This window comes from Gigantopelta aegis, chromosome 12 (assembly GCF_016097555.1).
Source record: "Gigantopelta aegis isolate Gae_Host chromosome 12, Gae_host_genome, whole genome shotgun sequence".
NCBI lineage: Eukaryota > Metazoa > Mollusca > Gastropoda > Neomphalida > Peltospiridae > Gigantopelta > Gigantopelta aegis.
Window position 1 is genome coordinate 38396090 of NC_054710.1, and position 13786 is coordinate 38409875.

At 38.8% G+C, this 13786-nt stretch overlaps 1 protein-coding gene across 2 annotated transcripts in view; it reads right to left on the reverse strand.

Annotated features, from left to right (window-relative positions):
* LOC121386200 (protein capicua homolog) overlaps nucleotides 1–13786 on the reverse strand; it is a 91252-nt gene that overhangs the window by 38998 nt on the left and 38468 nt on the right. For both annotated transcript variants that reach the window (XM_041517031.1, XM_041517032.1), the window contains exon 3: nucleotides 7788–7970. In XM_041517031.1, coding sequence (XP_041372965.1) covers nucleotides 7788–7970 — 183 coding nt within the window. The remainder of the gene's footprint in view (nucleotides 1–7787; nucleotides 7971–13786) is intronic.

The window sequence follows — 13786 nt, forward strand, 5'->3', positions numbered from 1 at the left end:
CTATGCGGAGCCTACGACTGACATAAAATCAGTGTTTTCCTGCGAAACCGTCACATGGTATTGAAAGTGAAGTTTTGCCGAAATCCATCAAAATTCAACTGATATATAAATTCTACGAAGGTAAGATTTTAAGAATCACTTTCCCTCCAATGTAATGAAATTTACCGACTCATTTAATCAGTCTTCGATGTATATATTGTCGTTAAGAATCCGTCGTTAAACTGCACACAGTCAGACGAATGGCCAAAATAAAAGTTTTGGCAAGACTTCCGATCATTTCAGCATTCAGTTAATTTAGTCTTAAGTTAGGTTTAGGGTTAGTGATAGTATTAACAAGCTTGCTGGAACGTTTGGAAGTCTTAGCTTTTGTTCCTTTCCTTTCCTTTTTGTTTGCATGTGTGTGTGTATGTGCTTTTGTGTGTGTGGGGGGTGGGGGGGGGGGGGGAGTGAGGGAGTAACCTATATGGTTGTGAGCTTTAGGGGGATAAGGAAGTATTGTCTGGAAAGTTATAAATTAGGCAAATTTTATGTAGGGACCCTGAAATGTTTTGAAGCAAAAAAAAATTTTTTTTAATAATAATTGTGATTTTTTGCAATCGGTACAAATCTGCCGGTTACGGTTTCTCGGTTTGATTCGATTTAAGCTAGTGCATCATGACTAGCATATCAAAGGCTGTGGTATGTGCTAGTCTGTCTGTTGGGTGGTGTATATATATAAAAGATACCTGGGTACTAATGTAGCAGTTTTGCACTCTAGACTATACATGTCAAAAGTACAAAATGTTTGACATCCAATAGCTGATGATTAATAATTCCGTATGCTCTAGTGATGTCTTTAAACAAAACAAACTTTAACTTATCCATTAGTCCCCCTCCACCCCACCCCTCAATTAAAACAACCCAATTTTACCATAATATATATTAAAACAATTACTCACCTAACAGCAGATCAATTACCAATCTTGGGTAATTTATAATAATACTGGTAAGACATTTTATTATTCCTTTATTGTTATTCTTAGAATTTTCAACTTAATGGTTTCTGCCAGAGGCTATTGAGGTTAAACTTATATACCCTAAAATCTTGGAAATTAATAGATATATTTTTTAATGTTTAGATAAATGATAGTAAAAGGTGCTAGAAATGTAATGTCCTAACCCTAATTTCAAAACATTTCAAACCCATAACCACCTAGATGAGGCACTTACATCTGTTTTGTTTTTATTACCTACCCTAAATATGATTTTCTTTTGGAGACAGTAGTTTTGTTTTTCATCATTATTTTATACCCCAAATTTTAGCAAAGCATAGGCATTTTTCTTCTTCCACATGCCATCTTATATGTAGCTTTGTGCAACTTTCTAATGGAAATCAAATAACATCATCAAAGTTAAATACATTGTTCACTACTTTTCTTAATTTACTGCTATACTTTTTAATTTTATACTTTGTTTAGTCACATTGATTTTGTTTCCTGTTAAAAAAAATTTTTCTTAAAATTAAATTAAACTTTAAATTAATACAACGATATATAATTAAGTTACAGACTAATGTACTTCTTCAAATGGATGTGAAATACTTAATATGTTTGTTTTTATATATTTCAGCAACTGGACCAATGGATGTGGAGTTATTGATTAGATGTTGAAAATGAGATTCTGAAGACAAACTATGACATTGCATCTTGATATTGAGAACAGAATGATAGAAATAATAGAACAGTTTCAACTGATATGTGAAAGAAAAACTGGGGCAGGGGATGAAATTGCTGCTGAAAATGAAACACTTTCAACAATTTCATTAAATACAATATTTTGTTTTTTTTTGTTTGTGTTTGACATATTGCTGCTAAGGAGTAATTCAGACTTCCAAGACTTGGATTCAGTTTGACACCACCCATCAAATGGTAATCCTATATTTACCTGTACCAATTTGCATGGGGATTAATATGTAAAGACCCTCTCTTTGAGAAAAAAGAAAATGTTAGGAAGTATTCTCATAATAAATATTAAACAAATTGTGCAAACTGCAATCTGTGGTTTAGTTTCATGTTATATATATATATAATTTTGCCGCTTTTTTTTTTGGTTATATATATATATATATATATATATATAATAAAAAAAAATTAAATTTTTATTTTGTTTTATTATTATAGTTCTGAAGGCATGGGTTGTCTTATAATATTTATTACTATTTTTTATCTGCCTATGCCTCTAGAACAGATAAGGCTTTGTGAGTACATTTTGTGTGACATTAGGATAACTAATGGGCGGGGTGTGTGAGATTTGGGGGGGGGGCAGAAGCTTCAAGTTTGATTCCCAACAGCTGTTGCCACAAAACGAGTTTATAATTTATTTAAACACTGTTGTACTGGCTTAATTGGCAAATATTTTACAGACTGTCCAGCTATCCTACTTTTTCGTACTTTTTGGTCTGTCCTATTTTTCCTACTTTTTCTTCAGAATACTTAGTTTTTCTACTTTTGTCCTACATTTTCTATATTTTCATTCCTAATTGTGTCCAACTTTTTCAAAAGAGTGTGCTAGACAGCCTGATTTTATAAAGGGATGGGGCACCCAAACGTAAACAGCCCTAATATGTCTTGTCAGAACGGAGACGGGCCAATATGTCAGTATACATAACTGGAGGGCCAGTTGTGATTTTAATTATTATTATTATTTTATTTTTATTTTATTTCGTGTATGGCTTTGGTTTCATAAATAGGGAAAGTGACGTATATCGGTTGATTCAAGCAGTGCAGCTATGTAAGAATATACCCACATAAACATCGCAATCCCACAATCTAAACCACTGCCTGCATAATTTTGGCACAGGCGACTGTATCCTGCTATAGTTTTGTAACCTTTCGTGCATAAAATTATGGTACACTGATAGCATTCCCACACTCCTGGTATTTTAATGTTACTGCTCACGTCCCTCTCTCTCTTTTTTTTTTAAACAAAACATTTAACGCAACCCGACTAAAAATAAAGACGGTTTTAAGCGGGTCGAGGCCGGGTCGTCGCCGCGCATTCTATTCTCTTGTTCCTTGGCATATCGGGATTCCATTAATATAAAAGTCGAACAACAACAGCAACAAAAAATAAGATGAAAAAGAAGAAGAAAAAAGAAACAAACAAGTCATTTTAATTTACCAGTTCTGACAAGAAAAACTAGCATGGGATTTTTAAAATGTTCTTTTGGTTGCATTCGACGTTCACTTCCGGGTTCTTGTGCTTCGATAAAAATTTACTGAAGTGAAAATTGTTTCGTCAATTTAAATCACGTTGTCATCGTAAATGTACCCTGTAGTGAAATACTTGAATGTCTCCTCTTGTCGGCTTTTTAATTAAACAACGATATTTGTAAATAAATTAAGGCAAAAAGGTAATCGGCAGATCGGTTGATTTTGCTATCGACCTATGCGAATTGGCAGCCATTATTGAAAGTTTGTCTAACCTTGCATCACGTGTCACGGTGGGCGTGGTTAACTCGTCATACGGAGGGGTCAATTCTAAGGCCTAAGCTAGGTCCTCCCCCCCCCCCCCCCCACTCAAGCTACAAGATTTCACAGAAACTATTGTCTCTGTTAGTGTGTTCTTAATCAAATGAAGCATGTACCCAAACAAAAATTGCAAGCTCAATAAATAGCTGGTAACTACCTTGCAACAAGGTTGAACAAGCATATTTTACACGGTAGTAACTACCACGTTTCGAGCTAGTATTTGTCACGTTTTTACAACCATGCGACCAGCTTGTTGCCTACATGCAGCAAGCTTCCCACCAGTTTCTTACATGCTTGCAACTAGCATCTCGTAAGCTTCTCACACACATGCGACGAGCTTACCGCACGCTTGCGACGAGCTTACCGCTCGCTTGGGTCAAGCTTCCCGCACGCTTTGTATTTGCAACCTTTTTACAACCTTGCGACAAGCTTCCTGCACGCCTGCTACGAGCTACCTGCAAGCTTGCTATGAGCTTCCCGCAAACTTGCTATGAGCTTCCCGCAAACTTGCGACAAGCTTCCCGCACACTTGTGACAAACATCTCGCAAGCTTGCGACGAGCATTCTGCAAGCTTGTGACGAGCTTCCCGCATGCTTGTGACGAGCTTCCCGCAAGCTTGCGACGATCTACCTACAAGCTTGCGCCATCATTAGTGGCAGCCATCTTGCGTTTTGTATAATTCTTTAAAAACCAACAATGGTTTTAAAGTGAACAACATGAACAGTTAAAACAAAAAAATAGGTGCTACATGTTGTCAGATACTTAGGCTACAAAATTAGTTTACCTGTATGACAGACATGTTCCAAGTATGTGGGATAGTCTTGACTAAACTGATGTGCTAAAAAGCTCCTGGTCCTATATTCTTCTTCTTCTTCTTGTTTCTGGAGATCCATCCACACTGTGGTGTAAAGTCATTTGTTTGTTTCTTCTTCTTTTCTTTTTTCTCCTGTTCCACCAAGCAGGATTCAACCACACTTGGTCCAAATGATCCTCTTACAGACCTGACGAAGTGTTGTTATTTTTCAGGCCAATAAAAATTCCAAGTTGGCCGCCCTGGCCTCTGAATAACTGAGACATTTTTTTTTTTTCCCCTCAAGTTCCACCATGCAAATTTCAACCATATGTATTCCTAATGATCTTCTCATGGCCCTGAGCAAGTTTGTTATTTTTCTGGCAGATTTAAAATCAAGATAGCTGCCCTGGCCTCTGAATTTTTTTGCTTCTTCTCAGGGTCCACCAGGCAGGTTTCTATCAAACTTAGTCGGGCAGTCGGGCAGTTTAAAAAATCCAAGATGGCCGATCTGGCCTTTGATTAACGGTTGTTTTTGACTTCTCATGCATGGTCCACGTATAAGCAGATTTCAACCAAATCTATTCCAAATTATCCTCTCATGGCCTTGACCAAGTATTGTTATTTTTCAGGCCAATTCAAAATCCAAGATGGCTGGCCTGGCCTCCAATTGACTGAGACATTTAAAAAAATTCTTTTTAAGGTCCACCATCCAGGTTTCAACCAAACTTGTTTTGAAATGGTCCTCTCATGGACCTGACAAAGTATTGCTATTTTGGGGACGGATTCAAAATCCAAGATGGCCACCCTGGCCTCTGATTGGTTCAGACATTTTCAACATCTTATCAAATTCCACCAGACTAATTTCAACCAAACATGGCCCATATCATCCTCTCATGGCCATGCATATGTTGTTATTTTTGGGGCCAATCATTACAAGATGATTCTGTTTTAACCATATTGCATTATTACCGGCCTCAGTGGCGTCATGGTTAGGCCATCGGTCTACAGGCTGGTAGGTACTCGGTTCGGATCCCAGTCAAGGCATGGGATATTTAATCCAGATACCGACTCCAAACCCTGAGCGAGTGCTCCGTAAGACTCAGTGGGTAGGTGTAAACCACTTGCACCGATCAGTGATCCATAACTGGTTCAACAAAGGCCATGGTTTGTGCTATCCTGCTTGTGGGAAGCGCAAATAAAAGATCCCTTGCTGCTAATCGGGAGAGTAGCCCATGAAGTGGCGACAGTCGGTTTCCTCTCAAAATCTGTGTGATCCTTAACCATATGTCTGACGCCATATAACCGTAAATAAAATGTGTTGAGTGCATCGTTAAATAAAACATTTCTTTCTTTCTTTATATTGCATTATGATTCGTATGTATTAATATTAATTTTGTTTTAATTATTAGTATAAATACTATCTAAATCTGTTACATGTATGTTTGGTTGTTTAGCCACTGTTCCCACTGAATTTGATAAATCATATGAGAAGTTATGAATTTAAAAAAAAACTAACTTTTCTGTTCAAATTCAACTACACAAACAAAGCCTTTCTTGTGTGGAACCATGCGCAAGCTTGCACAAGTGTAGAGATGCTTTCACAGTTGAAGATATACATGCAGCAAGCTTGCAAAAATGAAAACATGCTTGCGGGAAGCTTGTACAGTTGAAGATAAAGAATTTTTTTATTTAACGACGCACTCAACACATTTTATTTATGGTTATATGGCATCAGACATATGGTTAAGGATCACACAGATTTCGAGTGGAAATCCGCTGTCGCCACTACATGGGCTACTCTTTCCGATTAGCAGCAAGAAATCTTTTATTTGCGCTTCACACAGGCAGGATAGCACAAACCATGGCCTTTGTTGAACCAGTTATGGATCACTGGTCGGTGCAAGTGGTTTACACCTACCCATTGAGCCTTGCGGCGCACGCATTCAGGGTTTGGAGTCGGTATCTGGATTAAAAATCCCATGCCTCGACTGGGATGCGAACCCAGTACCTACCAGCCTGTTGACCGATGGCCTAACCACGACGCCGGTCAGTTGAAGATATGCATGCAGCAAGCTTATGCATGCTTTCACAAATGAAAACATGCATGCAGCAAGCTTGCAGAATTACTGACTACCTTACGCGAGCTAAATGTTAGCTTGCATTGCTTGTACTATCATGTAACAACCTTGCAACAACCTAGCCGCAACAAAGGCAGTAACGCTAAAAATAACTTTAAAATAAAAGCATGACAGGGGGTGGGGGGGGGGTGGGGGGGTTCCAATCCTATGACCCAAGCATCTCGGGCAAACGATTCTTCCAACTCGGCTACATCCCACACACCCCTACTTCAGGATGCAAGATTTCCAGCAGTGTGTTGGTAGCAAATTCGCAAAATCATGGAACCAAAAGTCTGTTACCCATTACCAAAGAAAGAAATGTTTTATTTAACAACGCACTCAACACATTTTATTTATATGATGTCAGACATATGGTTAAAGACCACAGATATTGAGAGAGGAAACCTGCTGTCGCCACTTCATGGGCTACTCTTTTCGATGAACAGCAAGGGATATTTTATATGCACCATCCCACAGACAGGGTGGTACATACCACGGCCTTTGATATACCAGTTGTGGTGCACTGGCTGGAACGAGAAATAGCCCAATAGGCCCACCGATGGGGATCAATCCCACACCGACCGTGCATCAAGCGAGCACTGTACCACGTCTCGCCCCCTAAGTTTCTGGTGCAATTAATCACTTCCCTCATTTTTTTTTCACATACAGGTCTAGTAATACAATCCACTAGTATCATGGTCACTGAAAAACTGTTTTCCATGGTTTGCAGTGACCATAGAGCACAGAAACGAAAACGTTTCCCCATAAATTTGAAATCCTCAATCTAATTAAAATTAGCTCCACTATTACATGTGGATCTAACAGCAGTTCGTTGGAGCTCATGTCCAGTTGACCTTTCATTCGACCAATCAAAACCTTACTTGCAAAATCATGCCAGTGATTTGAAAAGAATATGAAAACATTCGGGATTATGAAATGATTCGGGTGAATTACAAAGTATGCCGGAAACTAATTTCAATATAAATTTCTATATAAAATGTATTAAACCGTGATGGTATAGCCATAAAATCTTTTATATTAGTATACAATCCAGAGTTTATTACTGCATTTTCCCCCCTGTTTTTTCAATGTTGAAATAGATCAACAAGTTTGCCTATTGCATAAATAGTCTCGCCCAACATTTTTAGAATTTGTATGCTCCCGAATAACGTTATAAAAGGCGAAGTGTAATTGGTCGATATTTAAATTGTTATTTATAGATGAAATGTCACCTGGACATGGGAGTCCACGCAATGCTGTTAGATCTACTGGTGAGACCAGTAGAGCTAATTTTAATCAGATTGTGAAATCCTGTAGCTTTGCCCGTCCGAACCCCTCAAAACATTTTTTAAGATGAGTCTAGTTACTTGTTTCAGCGACACTATGAGGTGCTTGATCACTGCGTGTGGTAGGATCTACCCCCGGTTCTGGCTTGATCTGTGATTGGCTGGATTCGTCAGGTATGGCGGGCGGCTTCGGGGCACCGGTACTTGTGAGAAACGGAACCAGCGAGTGCCATGGATACACGCGGATTTCATTCGTGGAAGGCTCTGTAATACAGAAAATTAAATATTATATTAAGTAGCTGTTTCTGAGTAAAGATGTATATTACGTAGACAACAGAGGCTGCCGAAACATTGGGTATAAATTGTGATGAAAGCGATTAAGTGTTTTTAAATTTTTCCAATTTTAGGATTTTCATACAATAAATGTTGACCATAACAGGCCAGCTCAGTTAAAGACCTTCATTAATGAAAAGTTTGTGTTGTATATATTTGTTTTATATGTTTTAAAAAAAAATTAATAATTGAGTGTTGAATTGTTAAGACTACAACATGTTGCGATTCTATCCAGTTTTATGTACTTGCTAACTAGGAGAAATTGTAAAAAAAAAAAAAAAATTAAGGCTATATCTAAACTGCAACTATATGGGGGGAGGAGAAGACAAAAGGAAAGAAATCAGGGAAAGGAGGAGAATGGCATAAAAAGGTTTAAGAAATCAGGGCAGAGCTAAACAAAAAGGGCACATTTATGATTTAAAAGGACAGTTTATTTTTTTTATTTTTTTTACTTGCACAAATCCCACCCTCTGCTAGCAACGGTCAAATGGTTTACCAATCCTGACCTCATAGTCACATGTTGTTTTGTTATTTGTGGTTTGTTGTTAGGCGAGTGGTCTGACACTCCTTAATTTTTATAGTTAGGAACTTACTCACACACTTCCTAAACACACACACACACTCATGTATGTGTGTATCTATTTATAGACCTTACTACACGGTGCATGTATTACAGTGTATGATCAACAAGTGCATAAATGAAATACATTGTTGTCTGTTCATATTGAGGAGGAAATACTTGACATAAACAATTTCCTTATTCACAGTCACACTGATATCAATTATTTGTACACACACAGAGAGGCTTTCTGCCAGAAAATTATTTCAGGGTACTTAATAATAAAACAAGAATAGATCTTAAGTGCCCCGTCTATGTGATTATGGGTTAGAAATGTTTTGAAAATGCAGTCCTTGGTTTTAGAAAAATCCAGTGGAATGAAAAATCGCACACTTCCAATATGCTAAGGAAAGTGAAAAATTGCACTCTCCAAAATAAATAAAATAAGCAGTGTAGCTCAGATTGGATTTTGACTGGTACGTCTACAAAAATATCTCTTAAACCAGTATTTCCCGATTTGTTCAACAAAGAGAAATACCAGTTTAACGACTACATGGAAGCCACTCCCATGTTTTTAATGTTTAATGTTTTAATAAAAGGACCTTCTTATCAGCTAAATGAGCTTTGTTTGACTCCCAAGCGAACTAGCGATGAGACTAGACGTTGTTTCGTGTGCTCTCAACCTACCCCCCCCGCCCCCACCTGGGGGGATTGATGGCTAGCTACCGCTTGCTGTTGGAATACCGTGTCGCGTACACCGGGTCACGGGCAACCGTGACCTTGGTGTACGGAGACGCGGTTTCAAACAAGAGGAAGAGGACAAGGAAGAAGAAACGTGCGCCAGGGGCAGCTCAGGCGGGGACAAAGCTGGTGGCTCAACCGCCAGCGGCTGTCCTGTCTGCGTCGCTGCCCCAAACACAACCAATCCAGACGGAGCGGAAGGAGACGACTCGTCAACCGACCGCACCGACCGTGCAGAAGCGGAAAGAGGAGCATCCCAGTGCACCACGGCCCGCATCACCTGTTCTCGCCCGTCGCTCATCAGCGTCGAGACCCCCATCCACTGGGGACTCCGCGATGGCGACATTGGATGTTGGAGTTGCCAAGCGGAAGGCCGTGACCCCCCCGGGGGACCAACCAGCCAAGACGCGGCCTTCTGCTTCCGCCAGGGACCAGTGGCAGCTCTCTAAGTCGAAGATCAAGAGTCAGTACTCCAAGTACGTGATCGGTGACGTCTCGGATCCCTACAAACTGCCAGGCGGGATCCAAGAGGAAGAATTCAAGACCTTCCCGGATGGCAACGAGATCGCCATCAATCCTGGGGATCTACGGGGAATCGGGAAGGTACTGGTCATCACCTCGCGCCGGGAGGGATTGTATAGACAAGGGATCCTCTACAAAGAGATGGACAATCACACCGTCCACAGGATCATCAAGATCATCGCCGGCGCCCAGTACCTCCCACTGGCCCAATGCCTATGGGCGCACGACTTCAGGAAGTTGGTGCCCCATTTCAACGACGGTTACATCATCTCGTCCCCGTAGACGCCAACCCCAACTAGGACAGGTAACCTCCTTTTTGGGCTTAGTTGGACTTTAAAAAAATTTCGATCGAGCTTCCAAATTCTTATGTTTATTTTTTTATAAATAGATAACGCATTTTACTTTGGCGCCCGTTCAATTGCTCAAATCACCTTAAAACCTTTTCGGCCGAGCAGTCAAACTTATTTTTGGGTTTAAATTCTTAGTCCGGACATGATGATAGGTGCAGTTATTCTCCGTAGACATAGGTTTTTCTAGTTAGACCCGAAGGAATCGAAATTCAGCCAGTCAGAACACGGACCATTTTCGGTGTCTACTAGTCGGTCCGCGCAGTCGCTGGACGCAACTAAATACTTATTCAAAATTCTGCCCACTTCAAACTCAATCCCCCCCACCCCCCTTGTCCTGGACTTAGTCACTGGCAAAGGCCAGAGATTAAGCCCAGGGCAGGCGTGTGTGAAACCTTCGTGGTATATACGCACGTTAAACCTTTTACCTGACCTGACCTAAATGAGCTTTGAAAAGTGTTGGTTTTTGTTAACAGTGGAAATAAATATACAACTTTATTTTATGTGCACCGTTTGTCGATTTTTAAGTTGTGCTGTTTTTCACACTCGTCAGATTGAAATTACCAGAGTTCGACAAATCTGCTAGCCCAACACTCGGGCTAGTGCTTTTTAACACAGGGCTAGTGACAAATGCAAAACCAGTAGCTCGATGGGCTAGTGGCTTTTTAACCCCCCCCCCCCCCCAAAAAAAAACACCGCTAACTCACGATGAGTTTTTTCTCCATTGATAATAATGTCAACAAATAAATAAGTATATATATTAATATTCAACTTGAAGTGAATTTCTATAAAATGCAGTAACAAGAAGTTTCTACATTGTCAATTACAATACCCACGTTAGACTTTCTTTTCTTTTCGCTTTAAAGTTTCATCGTAGGAAAATATCTTAATAAAACGTGTGTTCTGATTGGTTGTACAAGTCACGTGGTAGTAAAAGCTCGCACATGTCAACAAGGTAACAAAGGTGTGAATCACCAATCCCAATTAATTAACAAGCTAGCATAACTAAAGTACAACCAGAGTCATGACTGTGTTTGTCTTATTTATCTATTGTCTTCTAATTTAATGCCTCCCTTACTTGCGATAGGGATGTCGTCGGCAATCAGGGAACACAATAACACTGTTAACAGAGCCGGTTTGACATGTTTGATGTGTGTACCAGTTTGGATAAAGTTTCACGTCTGTACAAGAATATACGGGTTTTTTTGTCTATCAATTAACAAGTTAAATCTTGCCAATATATTTGTTGATGTCTGTCTGACAATGGATATAGTGCTCTGTAGGCTAGTTTAGCAACTGACATAACCATTCCTGGTGACAATTCACTACCGAATACACTGAACAAGACCATGCATTATCTTGTTACATTGTATTGTGCATTAAAAAAAATTGTTTTGAGTTTTGAATGTTTACAGAGAGGAGTTTGTTAAATTGCTTACCCACTCCGGATTTTTTTTTTTTGGGGGGGGTGGCAAAAGCAAAAATGGGACAATGGTTTAGGATCAGACATGACAATATAGGGTAGGTCATACAGTTTAAAAAAGAACTAAATTATTAATTGATTTTTGAAACTTCATTCACCTCTACAGGTCGAGATATATTTTCACTAAATAATACTAATAATACTAACACATTTTTTAATATTACTCATGTACATGAAAAAGGAAAGACAGAAAGACATGTTTGATTTAACGACGCACTAAACACATTTTATTTATGGTTATTTGGCGTCAGACATATGGTTAAGGACCACACAGATATTGAGAGAAAACCCAGTCACCACTGCATAGGCTACTCTTTTCGATTAGCAGCAAGGGATGTTTTATGGCTTGCGGTCATTTGCCCCCCTGGACATTTGCCACCCCGGACATTTGCCCCTTTTAATACGAAACATTAAAACATATTCAATAAAACAACATTTTATTCAATACTACATGACATAATTACAAAGCACTTTTTCACAATGGCCTATGCCCTTCAGGGTGGTTTTCACTTCAGTCTGATAAAATGGCCTATGCCCTTCAGTGTGGTTTGCAGACACTTATCACCATCAACATACTGGAAGAGTGAAGAGTGGTCTTGTTGGTTCCTTTCTTGGTGTAAGAATGTCCTTCATAGCAAAGCTTTGGACAACCTCTATTACTAGTTATCATTTCCATGTTGAAGAGATTAGTGATTTTTTAATATCTGACTGGGAACCCAAGTTATATAGGGAATTTTGTCATCCTAGATTAATCAGATTAGTAAATGCATCCTTTCATGCTTATTAATCACACCTAATCCTATTCTGCCTATATACACAATGCCACATTTAGTCTTTTGATCAAAGCTGTAGTTTTGGAGGCCATGACTATCAAGTAGATTAAATGATTTTCACTTGACAATACCGATCGGAACTGTTAATTAACATCAGTGGTAATTAAGAAAACAGATATTTGATTAACAAAGCTCACTGGTAATGATATGTGTGTGTGTGTGTGTGTGTGTGTGTGTGTGTGATTCTAAGTTGAAAAGATTAGTGAGTTTTTTTAATATTTGACTGGGACTCCCAAGTTCTATAGCGAATTTTGTAATCATAGATTAATCAGATGTGAGATTATTAAATGCATCCTATTCTGCCTATATACACAATGCCACATTTAGTCTTTTGATCAAAGCCGTTGTTTTGGAGGCCATGACTATCAAGTAGATTAGATGATTTTCAGATATTTGATGTTATTGTAAACAAAGTTCACTGGTAATGATAGGTGCGTGTGTGTGATTCTAGAAATATTTTTCGTAATTCGTTAATTTATTTCCATAATAAATGGAAGGAAGCGACATACATATTCATGCCTTCATGTATCTCAGTTGTAATATTTAAGAAAAATATTGAATAATTTACACAATTAAAATAAATTTGAAGGGGGGGTGGGGCAAATGACCGGATTTTCATTAAGCAAAAGGGCAAAAGACCTGGACCCATCTTTTATATGCACCATCCCACAGACAGGGTAGTACATACCATGACCATTGATATACCAGTCGTGGTGCACTGGCTGGAGCAAGAAATAGCCCAATGGGTCCACCGACAGGGATCGATCCTAGACTGACCGCGCATCAAGTGAACGCTTTACCACTGGGCTAGGTCCCGCCCCTTTCATTGTACGAGTGCGATCGCACCCACACACCTTAAAAACCAAGGTCTGAAAATGGACACATTTCATGCACTTCAATGAACTTAAACAGTTGTTCTCTTATTATAATCTAATATATTAAATTAAAAAATATATAGTCAATAATTTCCAAGATTTTAGGGTACGTAATTTTAACCCTCCATACCCCCTGGCAAAAACTTTGGCAGACTAACCTGCATAAGTAGCTACCTCCATAAAACAACCTGTTCTCTACTTGTATGATGCTTGTTAAAGGTTCATTATTAAAGATATGTCATACTTTAGTTATGACAAACAAGTAAAAAAACACTATCCCATCTTATAATTATCTAAAAATATAATTAACTCCAAAATATTAAATTTGTAATGTGCTACCACTAGGCCATTTTCTTTCTTTCTTTTATTTTCAACTGACCACAAAGA